This window comes from Callorhinchus milii, unplaced genomic scaffold, assembly GCF_018977255.1.
Source record: "Callorhinchus milii isolate IMCB2004 unplaced genomic scaffold, IMCB_Cmil_1.0 Scaffold2, whole genome shotgun sequence".
Lineage (NCBI taxonomy): Eukaryota > Metazoa > Chordata > Chondrichthyes > Chimaeriformes > Callorhinchidae > Callorhinchus > Callorhinchus milii.
Window position 1 is genome coordinate 118,985,568 of NW_024704743.1, and position 18,372 is coordinate 119,003,939.

The window sequence follows — 18,372 nt, forward strand, 5'->3', positions numbered from 1 at the left end:
CGCCTTATCACGTCTTCGAGACGTCTCAAAGCGCTTCACAGAATATACTGTAAAGTGATTTGACTGTGTGCTTTGTGGGCAAAACACGGCAGCCAATTGCGCACAGTAGTGTCCAACAAACCGTCGTGGATTGAGTTACCAAATTATTTATTTATTTACTGATTTTTGAAGGGATTGTTTCCCCCGGAAAGTGATCCGTCAATCGAATGATAACCAAGATCCCACTTGCTGCTGGGTAAACAGAGGCGCGTGGAGTAAGAAAATTTGCCTAAGGTTTTGCCCTGGCAAGGAATCGAACCCAGGTCCTCTTGCTTGCTCTAACCAATACGCTGCAGGACTCACAGAGGGTACAGATTTTCCTCTACTTTTCTACTTCTTAACATTTCATTAATACAATAAAAATACAATAGTGCTTTGAGTGCGACACTATTGTGTTATTGCAGAGCAGGGAATTTTCCTGGGAATCAATGCTGCTGCCTTATCAAGGTCCTTCAAAGTCCAGGTTCATAACAAAATAATACAAATCAATAACTATACATATCTAGACATCACCCTTTCACATCAGGAGGGTGTTTCAAAAGTGCTTCAAAGAATTTGCTGTAAAGTGTAGTGACTCCGCATTTTGAGAGCAAATGTGGCAGACAATTTGCATGCAGCGATGTCCCACAAACAGCCATAAAGTAAAAGTGGCCAATTTTATCTTGGGGTTTTATTGATTTGAGAGCTCTGGGACCCTACTCTGTGTGATGGGTGCTATATAAATGCAAATAGTTGTTGTTGTTGCTGCTAGAGCATCAGGAGAAACTCCCTTTCCTTTTCGAACATTGCCACGGGATCTTTTAACATCTACCTGGGCAGGTGGACCAGGACCTTGATTTAACATCTCATCTAAAGGTTGGCACCTCTGACAGTGCAGCACACCCCCAAGCACTGCATTGGAGTGTGAACCAGAGTAGACTGGAGTTCAAAGTTCTGACATGGGGGATTGAACCCACAACGTTCTGACTCCGAGGGCAGAGTGCTTCCCTGACACAGTATAAAACACTCAGATTTCTCCTGCCCTCCTTTCCTTTCCCTCCCCTCCTGGGTCTAAAGATCTATAGAGTTGGACAATTTGGATGTTTTTTCAGAAAACATTTGAGGAAGTCATAGTTATAATCCTTCCATTTGATATAGCGCCTCATCACATCTTCGAGAAGTCTCAAAGTGACTTAACTGTGTATTTTGTGGGCGAAACGTGGCAGTCAATTGCGTCTTGCGCATTACATCCTTGGTGATTGCTGCCCCCCAAGTAATCTCGATCTGGTTGTGCGCTTTTGCTTAAAAATGGTTTACAACGGGTTTGAGAAAACATTCCCAATACAGTACTCAACAACCCCTTGATGTAGTGTCTTATCACTTTGTCGAGGTGACACAAAGGGCTTCACAGGATTTTACTGTAAAGTGTAGAGATTGTGTAGTTGTAGGCGAATGGGTCAGTCCATTTGTGCACAGTGATGTCCCATAAACAGCCATGAAGTGAAGACAGCCACCAATTCTATCTGGGGGATTGTTGGCCAGGAACCAGGAGAAACTGCACCGGGATCTTTTAATGTATACCCAACCAGGGAGATGGGGCTTCGGTTTTAACGTTTCATCTGAAGAACAGCACCTATGACAATGCAATAATACATAATAATCCTCGCATTTGATATAGTGCCTTATTGCACTGTTGAGACGTCTCACAGAATATACTGAAGTGGATACATATTTGTCAGGTCAGGATATCAAGGGGTACAGGGCACGGGCTGGTAATTGGAATTGAGGTACAGATCAGCTATGATCTTTATAGAATGGTGGAACAGGCTCGAGGGCCTACTCCTTTTTCTATATTTCTGCTGAAAAAGTGAATTGACTGTATATTTTGTGGGCGAAATGCAGCAGCCAATTGCACACATCAGTGTCCACAAACAATCTTTGATTCAGTAACCAAAATTGTTAATTTTATTAATTTTTAAAGAGATTATTACCCCCGCAAAGCAGCATCAGCATAAACTGTGAGCTCATCATCCTGGTTTGACCACTAAGGCCATTTATCTCCACTCAAAAGACTGGGCAGCTAGTTGTACCTGCTCCGGGTCAAATGACAGAGAGATCACAGCTCTCATCACAAGGCAAGCCATCACACGGTTGAAGAGGAAGGTCTTTGGGTGCGACCTGAAGATGGGGAAGGACGGGGCAAGGCAGAGAGATAAAGGAAGACTGATCCAGAGTTTCAGGGCGTAGTGGCTGAACGCCCGACCACCGATGGTGGAACGGAGGGCAAGCAGGACAAGCATATGCCTGGAGCCAGTCAAGCAGAGGCAGTGGGTAATGGGTTGGGTGTAAGCAGGTCGGAGAGGTAGGGAGGTGCCAAGGCATGAAGGGATTTGAAGACAAGTGTGGGGATCTTGAAATCGATCTGTTTGGTGATGGGGAGGCCAGTGGAGACTGGCTGATACTGATGTGATGGACGCACACACACACCCTTTCTTATATTCCACATTTGCTAGTCAATTGCTGCCAAACAACATTCAGCACAAAAGCAGCATTAAAGGGAACAACAGTGTCAGGAATTTCTAATTTCCAAGCCACAAATTCCTAACGATAATCCCCTTTAAATAGATTCAAGCCTCCAACTGCACACAATGCACCATTATCTGATGATGTCTGGGATCTGCAAAAAAAACAAATGTAGCAGTATTTTTTTTATATATACAGTATAAATAAAGGTCCTTGAGAACTTAATCCTTGATCCTATCCCTAACTCCCTCCTCGGTGTCCATCCACCAGTCAGCGTTCAGAGAAGCTATCCTGTGTGAAGAACCTATCTACGCATATAAATCGTTTACTTGACCAGTGGGCAAGATATATTGTAGCAGCAATGCCTTTCACCCCCAGTGTCGGGCTCAAATCCAGCCAAGATGAGCAAATCAACACATCAGCAACATCCTGTTTATACCGTCAAATAGAGGTTAATTCATCTCAGAATTGAATCTGTATTCTGTCAGGATAAATAGTCTGAATAAGGAACTCTAAATTGGCACTGGCATGAACTGGCCAGCTTGTGGGATTAGCTTATACTGGTTGTTGCCAGTTCTCAATCATTCTCGATTAACTCCATAAACTATCGATGAACTTGTAACCCATGGGATCCTATTCTTACCCAATGTCTCCTCTTACCCAGTCCTCTTTTCGACTGTGCTTTCGATCTCTGTGCTTCCCCCCCTGCCCTCCACGTTCCCCGAAACCCAGCTTGAGTCCATAACTCTCTGACCAGCGCCTTGGGACGTCTTCCTGACGAGAAAAGGTGCTTTACAAATGTAATTTTGTTTTTGTTGTTGAGGTCTCCGCCAACAATAACCCTTTTGTTTGATACACCTATTTTATCGGGGGGGTGGAATGGTCAGCTGAAAACTCCCTTCTCTTTTCAAATAGTGGCAGGGGATCTTTTAATGTCCACCCGAAAAGGCAGACGGGACCTTGGTTTAATGTCACTTCCACATTGTATTGAGTGCCAGCCTAGACTCGAGTTTGAGGTTTTGAGTGGGGGCTTGAACCCACGATCTTCTGGCTCGGAAACGAGACCGCTGCCAACTTGAGCCTGGCCAACGCAGAATGGCACGTTCTCCTAAATGGCTGCGGAATATTTTGTTATGTTGCCAGTTCATGCGCTTCACAGAACATACTGTAAAGTGGATTGACTGTATATTCTGTGGGTGAAATGCGGCAGCCAATTGCACACAGCAGTGTCCCACAAACAATCGTGGATCGAGTGACCAAATTATTATTTTTTTATAATTTGTTTTGAAGAGATTAATACCCCCGGAAAAGTGACCTGCCGATCGACTAACAACTGGATTCCTACTTACTGCTAGTTAAAAACAGAGGCGTGTGAAGTAAGGAAACTTGCCCAACGTTTCGCCCTAACTGTCTGGGAACCGATACTGGGCCCCTCTCGCTTGCGAGGCGAGTGCTCTAACCAATACGCTACAGGATTCCAACGAATACTATATCAAATGCAAGGATTATTATTATTACGAGAGGTTTGAACCAGAATAAAACACGATAAAACATGGTGCTGCGAGACTCTCACACTGCATTGCTGTTAATCTTGGCTTTAAGAACCTGGATACGATCAGATCGACAATCCTATAACTCTCTTAACACCTCCGAGGATTATCCTGGCATTACCCGACTCTTATTTGAAACACCATCGCTACGAGTTCCCAAGCACAGCACTTGACGTGCTGTATGTACATTGAACATGGAATTGCAACAAATTTGATTTACTTCCCTGTACTTCAAAAAGTAGAAATGTACTGTGTCTGATCTGGAAGCTGCTCGCTAGTCAGTGTGTAGTGCAATAACTCTTGCAAATGTCCAGGCAGTCAGGATTATATAGGATTGATTGAAAAAAAAGTACGAGCCAAGACATCCTAACCATCTTGTTTCTCCCATCCTCAGGATCAAACAATGAGTGGATATTTAAGCGCTGTGGGATGCTATCCCGTGTGAAGTGCGCTGAGTAAATGCAAGTTGTTTTTGTTGTATGCTATTTTGAAAAATAATTTTCAGTGTCAAAAAAAAAAGTATTGTTAAGGGTCTTATCACACCATCGAGATGCTTTGAAGCGCTTCACAGGATGTTACTGTGAAGTGTAATGACTGTATTTGACTGTATTTGTAGGCAAACAATTAAAAGTGCTGAGAAATTCTTGTCAAACGGTATTATAGTGAAACCATCAGTGTAGCGTATTGGGAGCGCTGTGTAAATCCAGTCGGCCCTATTTTTTTTGTAGTCAGCCGGGTGTGTCTTGACATATAACAACAATAATCCTTGCATTTGATATAAAGCCTTATCATGTCTTCGAGACATCTCAAAGCGCTTTAACAGAATTTACTGTAAAGTGAACTGACTATATTTTGTGGGTGAAACACGGCAGCACAACATAAGCAGAAACAGTATCCAGACCAAACAAGATTGCCTACCCATTAGTGAAGCTACACATTAGAGAACCTAAATCAATATTGCCATGTTATCTCGTTCTCATCAATACAAGAGAGGCTAAAAACAGTGGGAGATGAAATCATTCCTGAGATGGCTGGGAGACCAGGACAGGCCAATGTAAAACATCAATACTGTCTGTGCTTGTAAACGTACCGTCTGGGGAAATGGTTGAAGATTCCGCCAACGTCCTATATTTTTAGCTCAGCGGCAGCAGCCAAACGATTTGTGAGGATCAGAGCTTTTTTTTTAACTATCCCAACGGAGACTCCTTACCAAATGTAAGGATTATTACCATTAGCATCCAACCAGGGAATATAACTAGAGAAGCTGCTGTCCCAGTCAACAAAAACAACCCATGTATTTGGCACAGCGCCTGATTACATTGGGTGGACGTCTCAAAGTGCTTCACAGGATTTACTTCAAAGTGTAGTGACTGTACTTGCAGGCGAAAGTGACAGCTAATTTTATGGACAACAGTGTCATGAGGTGTGAATGATCCCATTTTATCTGGTGGATTCTTGGCCAGGACACCGGGAGAAACTCACTCTTCTTTCTCCCCCCCCCCCCCCCCAAAGCTCTGCATTAGAAGATGATCTTAAGAGTATATGAGCTTGAAGACACATACATCCTGGAAAATAAAAACCTAAATAGGGTCGAGGAGCAAAGGGACCTAGGGGTACACATACACAATTCACTAAAAGTAGCAACGCAGGTTAATAAGGCCATAAAAAAAGCAAACCAGGCATTGAGTTTCATTTCTAGAGGGATAGAAATAAAAAGCAGGGAAGTGATGGTAAACTTCCATAGAACCTTGGTTAGACCACACTTAGGATACTGTGTGCAGTTCTGGTCCCCACATTATAGAAGGGATGTAGAGGCACTGGAGAGGGCGCAAAGGAGATTCACAAGGATGAACAAAAGGTTATGCTTGAAGGTTTAGTTGAGGAAGGGCAGGAAGAGGCTCATGTGGAGCATAAACACCGGCATTGACCAGTTGGGCCGAATGGCCTGTTTCTGTGCTGCATATTCTAATGTATTCTAAGTCCTGACGTGAGGCTCGAACCCACAAGCGTCATCGACAAATACACAGTCACTACACTTTACAGTATATTCCGTTAAGCGCTTCGAGGCGCCTGGATGGCATGAAAAGATGCAATGTAAAATGCAGGTATTACTATTAAAAATTAAAATTGAGGAAGAAAAATAAGATTACTTATCAAATATTACCAGTAATCAAAAGGAAACACTACGTATAAGCTTAGCTAAAGCATGATACTCTACATATTAGCTTCTTCTCCCAGGTAGAAAGGCATCTTTGTTCATGTTGCCAGACATTTTAGACGCAAGAATTTGCTAAGTGAAAGAAGACCAAGGTCCATCCAGTTCGCATTCCACCATCCTGGCAGTCGCATGACATGTCGTGTCCCAAATAGTTATGAGCTAATAACGCAGACTGAAATGATTGACATGACCTGTAAAATCCACCGTTCCTCGTTTTCGGGAGGGGAGAGGGGGGAAAAGGGAGGGAAATCTTACCTTGAGGGAATCACAAGCCGACAATTTTGAGATACGCCAAGACTTTAAAAATGAAAGCAAAATAATAATTCAAAACCCAGGAAAAAAAATATTCCAAAAAGTAGCCTTTAATTCGTATCGGGGCCAGAGGAGTGATATCTCTTCTATCCTGGTACACAGTAAAATCGGCAAAGCTTTTTGATGCCACAATACTCTCCGGTCTCAAAAGCTGCGCTTTAATTAGTGCCACCAGCAAGCTTCCTAAACTCTCTCAGGGGGAGGGTTTATTTTTTTTTTGGTACAAATTATGTAAAACACTTGTGCTAGTAAGAATGACACCAAAAATAAAAAGGAAAAAAAATCATTGTCTGGCTGTCTAGCTAATTCTTCAAACGTGTCAACATTCACTTTTCTCCAAAAAAAAAGCATTTGTCCGTCCGTGAATACTTTTAATTTTTTTTATACCCCCCCACCCCCCACCTCCCTCCCCCCCCGCCACAGTGAAAAGATAAAAACATGCAAAAAAAAAAGTTTTGAACTGCCTGCAATGCCTAAATTATACATACACATCATCCGAACGGTGTAGACTAACTTCATCTCTTTGTTTTGAAAATTATGTACACTTTTTGGGGGGAGAATATGGGGGGGGGGGGCTTAGGTTTTCTTTAAGGGGGACGGGGTGAGGGAAGGTTTTTTTGTGGTGGGCGGGGGGGGTGGGGGGAGCAAGTATTTGTTTTTAAAAAGTCAGTACCAGCTGTCGATTTTAAGGTTGAAATGAGTTTAAATGAAATGTTTCCCCCCACCCAACCCCCACTCCTCATTCTCTACCCCCAAACGCACGCTTCGAAATTTGAGAAATTAACAAAAAAAGCATTGGAAGGTTTTTTTTTGACAACTTCCCCCTTTATTTTCAGCCCGCTTCATCTTTTTAAACTCTTGTTTCCAAAGCTGAAATTGTTTTCGCTCATCTTTCCCTCCCCGCCACCCATTTTAACAAAAGGGTATTTACAACAAAATTTGGTGTTTTTAGCATCTCTTATTTCATCAGCTGCAGTGAAACTAAAAGCGGGGGAGAGGGGAGGGGAGCTAAAGGAAGGGGGAGAAGGGTTTGGGGGAAAATAAGACCCACAGTAAGCCTACCATACGCGCATTGGGTCTTTGCCTTCCCCTGTTTCGCCTTGTTGAGTTTTCGCGCTTCAAATTGTCAGGGTTACTGTTAAGGTAATGTATACAACATAAACCTAATGATTCAGGAGATCAAAAAAGTGGTACAAAAAGGCACATAAAATCCCAGTGCTTCTGTACTTTGAAATTCAAGTGTAACAGAGCTCTCTCTCTCTCTCATTTTTTTTTNAAACCAATTTTCTAAAACAGTGTCAGTGTGTACCGATAATCCCACCGAGCCAAAAACAGTTTGCAGCCTATGACCGAAGCTTCCAAAAGCGTTTGTGCCAGTTGACTACAAAGTAAAAGCCTAGCTTTTTTTTTTCGCTGCTGCTGGGAATATCGGTTTATAGGAAGTTATATCTTTGTCTGCAACGATTCCACTCGAGTTGTTCCGTCCGATGTCTTAACAGTCGCTGCCCCCTCCGTACATGTCCGCTAGCTTCTTGAATCGTGGCCCCCAGTCGTTCAGATAGTCATAGTCCTGGTCGCCACCGGAGCTGGAGGAGTTGAGGGAGCTCAACGAACCCGCTGTGGACCCACTGCCCTCGTAATCGAAGACCAGAAGCGAATCGTAAGGAGGTGCTGTGGGGTCGTTGTCTGCTGCCTTGAGTCCCTGCGATTCGGAGAAGCGCACACACACACATCAAATACTGTTTAGAAAATGCTCTGCTCACTCTCCCGCTTCAACAACAATACGATTTAGAGTATGCAGCACCTCTTTTCAAGCCCTCAAAGGTGCTTAATAATAATAATTGCATTTGACTATAGCGCCTTATCACGTCTTCTAGACGGCTCAAAAGCTCTTCACGGAACAACAGCAGCAACAAAATTACACGTCGGGAGGACATTCAAAGGCGCTGGAACATACTGCAAAGGAAATTGGCTGTGTATTCTGTGTACAGAACGCTTAAATAATTCAAACAATGGCTTGGCACCCGCACTCGGGTTAGGAGGGAGATGACAGTAAGCGAGGTCAACGAGGTAGCAACGGCATGTGTACAGAAGAGCTTGCATGGATAGAACCCCACACCCCCCACCCCCCCAAAACCTGGCCAACAATCCTCTCACATAAGATCGGTCATTCATTTCCGTGCTATCCGCGGGACACTTCTGTGCGCAAATTCGCTGCCACATTCGCCCACAAAATACACAAGTCACTGCACTTCACGGGAAAATCCTACAAAGCGCTTTTCGAGACGTGTCGACAATGCACTAACAAGCTATATCAATCGCAAGGATTATGATTATTGCTACATTCATGGGTTGATTCAATACGACAAGGCTTGAAAAGATATTAAAGGCTCGAACATTTCTTCATTGCAATAACACAGCTCTGAAAATCTGGTATTCATTCATTCCCCAATTATTCCCACGAAACTGCAGAATTAATTCCGTTTATTAAGATATTAACTCTCCCCCCTCCTCTTGTTTGCCACCATCAAAGACAGAAACCTCACGACTCTCTTCCTTCAGAGAGGCTGTGGGTTAGACCAATGATTTATGCGGTATTAAATTAATTAGACTGAAAGGATGGAGCAGATGTATCAATTTACAATTTTCAGACTATTTAAAAAAAAATCTCGTTTCAACTGGCCCATGGTAATGGGATTGCAGGGCTGCTATTCAGCTCCATTTAAGCCATACAATTCTGATTTGCTGGGTAATGGATTTTTTTATAAATTAATCTCACCTGATAAAATGACATTATATTTTGAAGTACCTTTGTCCTGCTCTCACTCCTTCCTCTCCCCCTTCTGCACCACTGCTCCACCCCCTCCACATTCTCCCGCTCCCCCAAACATACCATTAATCTCAGTGCACCCTCAACTATTCTCAGGATACAAGACTGATTTTTAATTAGCAATGCCAATAAACGCTTTACATTTCACAAAACGATCTCAGGGCGAAGCTGCGTAATTATATTAGCCCTACGTATTAGCCCTTTCCCACCACAGACTTTGTGTGCAACACCAATACCTAGATTTTTATAAGCTATTCAACTTGCTTGTCCTTAAAGAATCTCTCTCCGCTCTGATTTCATTAACTTGGCCAACTCTTAAAAAAAAGGTTAAGCATTTTGTCGAGTCGTCTTCTCTCTTGAAGGAGGTTTTGACTTTTTTTTCCTTTTTCTACTTGGGCACCAAGGGTGAGGTGTAGCGGGTAAAATGACAGGGTGATGGTCGGGGGAGGGAATAGGAGAGAGAGAAGGGAAGGACAAAAGCAGTCCTGTCCTTTCTCAATCTATTACCTGCACGTATATGCACATGCACCAGAATTTGCATTGATGCGGCACTTATAATAATAATAATCCCTGTATTTGATAATAGCGCCTTATCACGTTGTTGAGAGGTCCCAAAGCGCTTCGCAGAATATAATGTAAAGTGAATTGACGGTATATTTTGTGGGCGAAAATTTTGTGGGTGCTTTTCACGTTGGGAGGACACCTGAAAGCTCTCAAGAATTTTTTTTTAAAAACCTTTAGAAGCGCACCCTTGGTCTGATTACAGTCTTTACCTCATTAATGAAGTCCCCGATGTCGCCGGGGTGAGGAGCAGCAGATCGGACAGGATACTGAGGCTCAGCGTGGATTGGCCGTTCGTCAACACGTCTGATTCCGATGGGTTTTATAGCATCGGGTTCCATGGCATCTGGCTGCTGGAGCTGGCTCAGGTCATAGTCCTGCGGACATACAAGAGTGTCATAATAATAACAAAAATAATCCTTGCATTTGATGTAACGCCTTAACACGTCTTCGAGACGTCTCAAGGCGCTTCACAGATTACACTGTAGTAAATTGACTGTACATTGTGTGGGCAAAATACGGCAGCCAATTGCGCACAGCAGCGTCTTATAAACAGTCATGGGTTGAGTGATCAAACTATTATTATGAAGGGATTATTACCCCGGAAAAGCAATCCACCAATCGATTAACAACTGGGTTCCTACTTACTGCTGAGTAAACAGGCGTGTGGAGGAAGGAAACAACTTGCCTGACGTTTCATCCTGCATTGGAATTGAACCCGGGTCCTCTCGCTTGCGAGGCGAGTGCGCCAAGCAATACTCTACGGAGACTCCACAAACCTTGGCAATCTTGCCTCCACGGGCGTAACTTACTTTTTGTGTGGAGCAACAGCACTAAATAGGCCACAACAACAAGAAAAACTGGCATTTGCCCTTCACGCGTTGCAGCGTCTCAGAGAGTTTGGCAGTGCACTAGATAAGCCAAATGTGCTTTGGCGCGTTTCATCTCACCTGATCCTCTTCTCCGCCTCCTTCCTCATCGTACTTCAGTATGTTATCCCTCACGTCATCCTCGGGATCGATCAACAGCTGCTTCGCTTGTCGTTCTTTGTCTCGTCGCTTCATCCAGATAACAAAGAGCAAAACCAGGACTGCAAGAGGTGGGGAACAGCCAATGTAAAACAGCGCTGCTGAGAGATGGTATTCAAACCTGGACTATTTGCTTTGATAGTCTCAATGATGTGCTCCATGGCCCCTGCCTGGCCCGCCCCACCATTGGCGGCTGGGCCTTCAGTCTCTCTGCCCCCACCCTTTGTAACTCCATCCCACAGTCGCTTCGCCTCACTCCCTTCCCTCCTTCAAGGCAGGTCTCAAAACCCTTCTCTTTGACACACAGAATACAGTGACTGTATATTTGGGGTCGAACGCGGCAGCAAATTTACGCACAGCAACGTCCCACAAACAGCCACGAAGTGAACAACCAATTTAATCTGAAGGACTTTTGGCCAGGACACCGGGAGAAACTCACTTCCCTTTTCAGATAGATCTTTAATATCACCCTCCAGGAATACATTGAAGTTTCAGCCTAAACTCTGCGAGTTCAAAGTCCCGACGTGGGGCTTGAACCCTCAACCTTCTAACTCGAACTCTAACAACTGAGCCGGGCTGACCTAACCCAATGTCAAACACCGACTGTAAAGGAACAGTTCCAGGTACTTACTTAGTAAGATGATGAAGCAGAGGAGGATGGCAATAATGGCTCCTGTTCCTAATCCAGCAGCAACTATAGCTTCAATGGAAGTGCAGTCCCCATTTTCATCACAAGGACAAACCTTCACCAGAAGAACAGAGGTGTTTGACATGGGAGGATTTCCAGAGTCGGTGATTATTATAGGAATCTCATAGATACCGTTGTCAATCCCGATTTTGAGGTTCAGCTGTGCATAATCTCCTAATTAAAAAAACACACACAATAAACACAAATGAATTAGTGCATTAATTGAAGTTTTAACATTCATAGGACTGTTGTTATAATCCGTGCATTTAGTATAGCGTTTTTCGCATCAGGAGAAGCTGTCAAAACACTTAACAGGTTATACTGTGAAGTGTTATGACTGTGTATTTTGTAGCTGAATGTGGCAGCCAATTTACATGCAGTCAAGTCCCACAAGCAGCCATGAAGTGACTGAACAATTATTTTCTGGAGCGTTGTTGGACAGAACACTGGGAGAAACTCCCTTTTCTTTTTGAGCATTGCCATGGGATCTTTAACGTCTTCCTGAGCAGGCAGTCGGGACCTCGGTTTAACTTCTCATCAGAAGGGTGGCACCTCTGACAATGCAGCACTGAGATGGGGTGTCAACCCAGACTGAGACTTTAAGGTCCTATGGGGGGGAGGGGCTTGAATCCACAACCCTTCTGACCCAGTGCTGAGAGAAATGTTCCCCAACATTATTTAGGCTTTGAAGGTATGCCCTGGCTTTCTTACCGCTCAGGCGAGTTATGGTCCAGTTCTTCTTCACGTGTACTGGTCTGTTGGGTAACTCAAAGGCGAAGGGCCCAGCATTTGGATCAATGTCTTCATCTACAGCCGTGATGTTGATGACACTAGGATATGGCCTCTCACAGATCGAAGCCTCTTGAGGGGATACCACTGGGGCATTGTCATTGATGTCCAGCAGGTAGATCTGCAGTGTGCCTGTTCCACTTGCAGGAGGGATACCTGCACAAAGATAGGAATGAGTAAACGGTATCGTAGCTTCCCTTCACAATGACACAGACTTACGACATTGGTTAGGGGGAGGAGGTCGATGCTTTGCATTGGGCGAGACAAAAATGAATTTCTCTCTCTTTCTAACGTAATTAAAGTGCTTCTTACAAAAAGCACATTTTACCTATACCCTACACACCATCACAGTCTCCAACGCTGTTTTTTCCAGACCTCGGCAAGTCAGTGAATGGGTTAAAGCACACACCAAACGGTAATGGATATAATACAATTTTTAAAAAATTTTTACTTAAACAAAGAAAAACATTTAGGCTAGAACAGCCTTAAATACCCTCCACCCCCCACCCACCCCAGTTAAGAACTGCACACACAAACCATAGGACAGAGTTTTCAAATAAAACAAGATTAGATTGGCACTCCCTCTGCTTGTATTTCCTCTAATCCAGAAGAAGAGGCCATAATCTTTAAATTAAGAGCTAGGTCATTTAGGAGTGAAATGAGGAAAACAGGAAGCATTTTTTCATGCAAAGGGCAGTGGAAATCTTGAATTCTCTCCCCCCAAAAGGCTGTGGATGCTGGATCTATCCATATTTTCAAGACTGAGGTGGTTAGATTTTTGTTAGGTCAGGGTCTAAAGGGATATGGAGCAAAGACGGGTATTTGGAGATCAGCCATGATCTAACAGAATGGCGGGACAGGCTCGAGGGGCTGAAAGGTCTGCTTCCTGTTCCTATGTTCCTAAACCCATAGGCAATCTTCTAGCGTTTCACAAAGCTGTCACATTCTAATTCGCCAAAAGAGAATTTATTTTTAAGGCGTTTGTTCAAAGCATCAAAAATTTGAAGCTCACACCACACAACAGCTCATTGCTCACTCACACTGACTCCAGCTGCACTGCAACCAATCTGTAAAGGAATACATTGCAACGTCAAACCCTTTCTCTCAACCCAAATTCGCTCGTGTGGCACCGGAGAACAAGGAGAATTGATCTCCAGCTTTTGAATCTGAACCACAGCTCGTGAGCGGAGGAGAGAATCATCAGCTTACGTGAGCAATGAATCATGTCTCCAAAGTCTTCGCAATTAAACGTTAATCATTATTGCAGTTTTTTTCCTAAAATCCGATTCCTCCTTATTCATCCTCTCCCCTCCTCCCTGCCTTCAACCCACAAACACCATCAGTTTTCCCTCCCCAATCGCTGTAATTGGAGGATAGTTGGCCTGGGCACTGGGAGAGAAACTCCCTTGTTGACAAATGAGCATGTTGAAAAAATAAGGCATTTGACCCAACAGCACAGAATACCGCAATAATGAGCAAAGAGAGAAAGCGTTCCACGTACCATTGTCTGATGCCAGGAAAGTGGCATTGTACATGTTATTATTAACATAGGGAGACTCGCGGTCCAGGGTGGCGATCGTGGTGATGTGGCCATGGATTGAATCGATACTGAGCCAGTTTGCAGGATCTGAGAGTTTCGAATACCTGAAAAATTGTAACAAAAAGGAAATCGAATTCAGGTGACATTACTCTTTTGCCCGTTCACTCTAAAGTGGATCGATTCCACAAGCAATGACGACAATTTGCATCTCAGAGCGCTTAACCGCAGAGGACACCGAGCGTGAAGAGAAGGGAGGGTGACCGCAGGCCCGGTCAAAGAGGAAGGTCTTCAGCTGCGATCTAAGATGGACAAAGAGGGAGGGATTGAGACAAAGTTTCGGGGGATTAGTGGCTGAAGGCACAGCTAGCGATGGTGCAGAGTGAGGGTGATGGTATCATTATGACCATTACCTGTGCTCTCCGCAAGTATTTAGTCACTCCATCCATGACAATTTGTGGGAGACTGTTGGGCGCAATTGGCTGCCGCGTTTCACCCACAAAATATAGTGTCAATTCACTTTACAGTGTATTCTGTGAAGTGCTTTGAGACGTCTCGAAGACGTTATAAGCCACTATATCAGATGCAAGGATTATTATTAGGATTAGGATCATTTAAATAATCCTCGCATTCGGTGCAGCTCCTTATCACTCCGTCGAGACGTTGTGAAGTGCCTTCACAGGATTTCACTGTAACTGGTGTGCTCTGTGGGTAAACGGCCCTCTTCTTCCAGACAGTGCTGAAATTGCACTTCCAGCTTCCACGCCCACACACTGTGCCTTTCAATCCCTCGAGGGCCTCCTTCACCCACACTCTGCGTCGATCGCAGAGGTTTATAAATATGCAGGAAGCCATTTATTCCCTGTAGTTTATATTCAATCAGATTTACGTGTGGGGTGGGGGCGGGAGAGAGCAGAGGTAGAAGGAGAAATGGTTTCACATTCACACTGAAATCCCAAATAGCCCTTGGGCCATAATTCCTACAATTAAAATGGGAAGATTTTAAGCATTTTTTTTGGAAGGGAATAAATTCCAATGGCAGCTTCCATAGGGGAATTTTACAGAATGATGGTCACAATACAGGCACATTGCACTGCCATTACGTAACCCAAAGAGGTTTAAAATGGTAATCTTTGCGTTTGATATTGCGCCTTTCACTTCAGGAGTACTTACTATGAAGCTCATTTACTGTGCTTTTTGTGAACGAATGTGGTAGCCAATTTTCACACAGCAGCGTCCCTCCCACAAACAGCCACAAAGTGAATGAATGACCAATTTTACTGCTGGCCAGGACATTGGCTGAGAGAAACTCCCTTCTCGTTTCAAATAGCGTCATGGATTTTTTAACGTCCACCTGAACAGACAGACTGGACCTCGATTTAATATCTCATCTGAAAGACAGCATCTCTGGCAATGCACCCCACAGCACTGCATTGGAGTGTCAGCCAAGATTATATGAGTCCAAATCCCAACAAGGCCCTTGAACCTACTTGACTCAAGAGGTGAGAGAGAGTGCTACGACTAAACCAGGCTGACTCCCTCTCTCAAGATGGGGCAGGTCGGGTAGAGGGAGAAATGTAGCAGGGAAGAAGCAGAGCAAAATTAAATATAACATAATAATCCTTGCATTTGATTTAGCGCCTTATCATGTTGTTGAGGAGACTGAAAGTGTTTCACAGAATACACTGACTGTATATTTTTGGGGTGAAACAACAACAACAAAATTACATTTGTAGAGTGTCTTTGACGTCGGAAGGACGCCCCAGGGTACTGAAAGGCAGAATGACTCAAAGCTCGCCTGCTGATCATGGCGTAGAGAGGTTAGGGACATAAATCAGGCGAGTGAAGAAAGCAATGGGGTCAATAGGGTTGCAGAAGCTATAAAATATTAACAGGATTCCAGCCACACATCGGATGGAGACCTGGTCACCAGTGTTTGGACGAGGAATAAAAACTGTACCTTAGAGTCTGGTGCATGTAACGATCCGGATCCTGAGCCGTGAACACTGTTAACTGTTTGTCTGCGGGAAGCCCCTCTTCCTGTCTGATGAGTTTAGGGTTTGGTATAAAATACGGGCTCTCATTCACATCAATGACCGTGATGGAGACTGTGGCTGTTGACTGAGGAGGAAGCTGAATACCCGTCGTCAGAGGAACCTGGTTTTCTGCAATCACCGTCAGCACAAAGGCCCTGTTCATTTCATAATCAATAGGCTGCGAGGGAGGGAAAGAACAAAGATTCTTTAGTATACATTCTTTTCCACACATATACATACAAGATATACGCTACGCGCCTCATGGAATAATAAAATAATAATAATCCTTGCATTTGATATAGCACTTTTCACGTCGGGAGGACGTCCCACAAACAGTCGTAGATTGAAAATGACCAATTTAATTATTGTTTTTGTTTTTTTGGAGGGATTATTATTAGGCTCTGTGTGGAGTAAGGAAACTTGCCCAAGGTTTCGCCCTGTCTGGAATTGAACTCAGGTCTCTCACTTGGAATCCTGTAGCATAGTGGTTAGCGCTCGCCTCACAAGCGAGAGGACTCGGGTTGGATTCCTGAGCAGAGCAAAACCTTAGGCAACTTTTCTTACTCCACATGCCACATACCCAGCAGTAAGTAGGAACCAGGTTGTTAAGTCGATTGGTAGATGGCTTTCCGGGGGAAGTAATCCCTCAAAAAAATAAAATAAATTAGTCACTCAATCCACGACTGCTTGTGGGCACAGCTGTGTGCAAATTGGCTGCTGCGTTTTGTTTAAATCGGCAGTCGTTAAAGTCATCCTCCTCCTCTGCGTAATGAGAAAACCTTCCTGAAGTCTGTCCTGAAGTTGCCCTTTGCATCTCTAAACATAGATGTTTAGGTGAAGTATTGAAAAACAAAATAAGCAGCATTCAAAATTAAAACGCCCGAGGATAAAAATGATCCATAATGTGGCTGTTCAAATCATCTCCTTCTTTGCATGTCAGCATCAAAATATCCATGCATTAAGCACAGCATCCAACACTTAATGGGTACTTTTTTAAATTGACTGTGACCTTTGGCTTGCTCTTTATCAGCATAGCATCCCTAATCCTACATGATCCCCGTCAACAACATACTTTTGTAATGTCCTGGTTGTGTAACAACTGCAGAATTCATCCCCTGTAAATTTCAAACCTGCATTTGCAGTAAAACGCTTTTTAAATCCACAGCCAAACCCCCCCCAGACACGCACACAATCGGATAACTTTACAGTATGTCCTGTGAAAAATTCTGAGGCATCGACAACGTGATAAGGCGCGATACCAAATGCAAGGATTACTATTATTGCTACAAATTTAGCCACCGGGAAGTGGGAATTTAATCTTACAGGGTCAGGTCCTTTCCCCCTCCTCTCAACTTTACGCAGATTTTAGTTGGGGTTTTAATAACTGCTTGCAAGCAAATTAATACCAGGTTGCACTATTATCCTTATAACAATAATACTTGTTGCATTTGAGGTCACTACTTATCCCACTGTTGAGATGTCTTAGAGTGATTCACAGGATTACACTGTGAAGTGAGTGACTGTGTTTCGATGTCAAATACAGTAGCCACTTTGCATACAGCAATGTCCTACAAAGAGCTATGGAATGAAGGACCAATTTTATCTGGATGATTGTTGGCCATTAATGTTTTAATGAATGGGATTCAACAGAACAAAAACAATTTGAATTTATACAGTGCTCTTCAAGGAGAACAATGTCTCTAAGTGCTTTATAAATGGCAATACAGGCGGTAGTGGGGGGAGGAGGGAAGAGAGGGAGTTGGGGTTGAGTGGGGGGTAGAAGAGGCAAAGGAGGTGACCATAGGCGCAGAGGTACATTAAGCAGAGAGCTTCTGAAGGGAAAGCAGGAGCTTTATGATCTCCCTCTCCTCCAAACAATAAATTCTTAATAAAAAGGATTTCAATCAGGACCTCAATAAATTCTGCACATAAATGTAAATTCTGAAAGCTCAAGGCTTTTACTGCTGTAGAGATTCTCTTCCAATACTAGGCATGAACTCATTATCTGGATCAGATGCTTCAGCCTGGTTCGGTTAGTAGCAGACTCTCTCTTTAGGTCAGAATTAGAAGGTTGCGGGTTCAATCCCCATGTTGGGACATGGAACCCATATAGTTTAGTGCTGCTGCTGCAGGGTGGTGGTGGTGGTGGTGGTGGGGGGGGGGGGGGTAAGAGGAGGGGGTACATTGTTGGAGGCGGACAATAAAGATCCCATGGGACTATTGAAAAAGAAAAGGAGGTTTCTTCCAGGGCCCTGGTCAACAATTCCCCAAATAAGATTGGT

The 18,372-nt window shown here is 43.8% G+C and overlaps 1 protein-coding gene across 2 annotated transcripts in view; it reads right to left on the reverse strand.

The window, feature by feature from the left end:
* Nucleotides 1–7,897: 7,897 nt before the first annotated feature.
* LOC103179705 (cadherin 2, type 1, N-cadherin (neuronal)) overlaps nt 7,898–18,372 on the reverse strand; it is an 88,531-nt gene continuing 78,056 nt past the window's right edge. For both annotated transcript variants that reach the window (XM_042331857.1, XM_007895088.2), the window contains 7 exons: nt 16,015–16,268; nt 14,019–14,161; nt 12,440–12,673; nt 11,672–11,902; nt 10,963–11,102; nt 10,225–10,389; nt 7,898–8,323 (listed from right to left, as the gene is read on the reverse strand). In XM_042331857.1, coding sequence (XP_042187791.1) covers nt 8,114–8,323; nt 10,225–10,389; nt 10,963–11,102; nt 11,672–11,902; nt 12,440–12,673; nt 14,019–14,161; nt 16,015–16,268 — 1,377 coding nt within the window. In that variant the 3' untranslated portion in view covers nt 7,898–8,113. The remainder of the gene's footprint in view (nt 8,324–10,224; nt 10,390–10,962; nt 11,103–11,671; nt 11,903–12,439; nt 12,674–14,018; nt 14,162–16,014; nt 16,269–18,372) is intronic.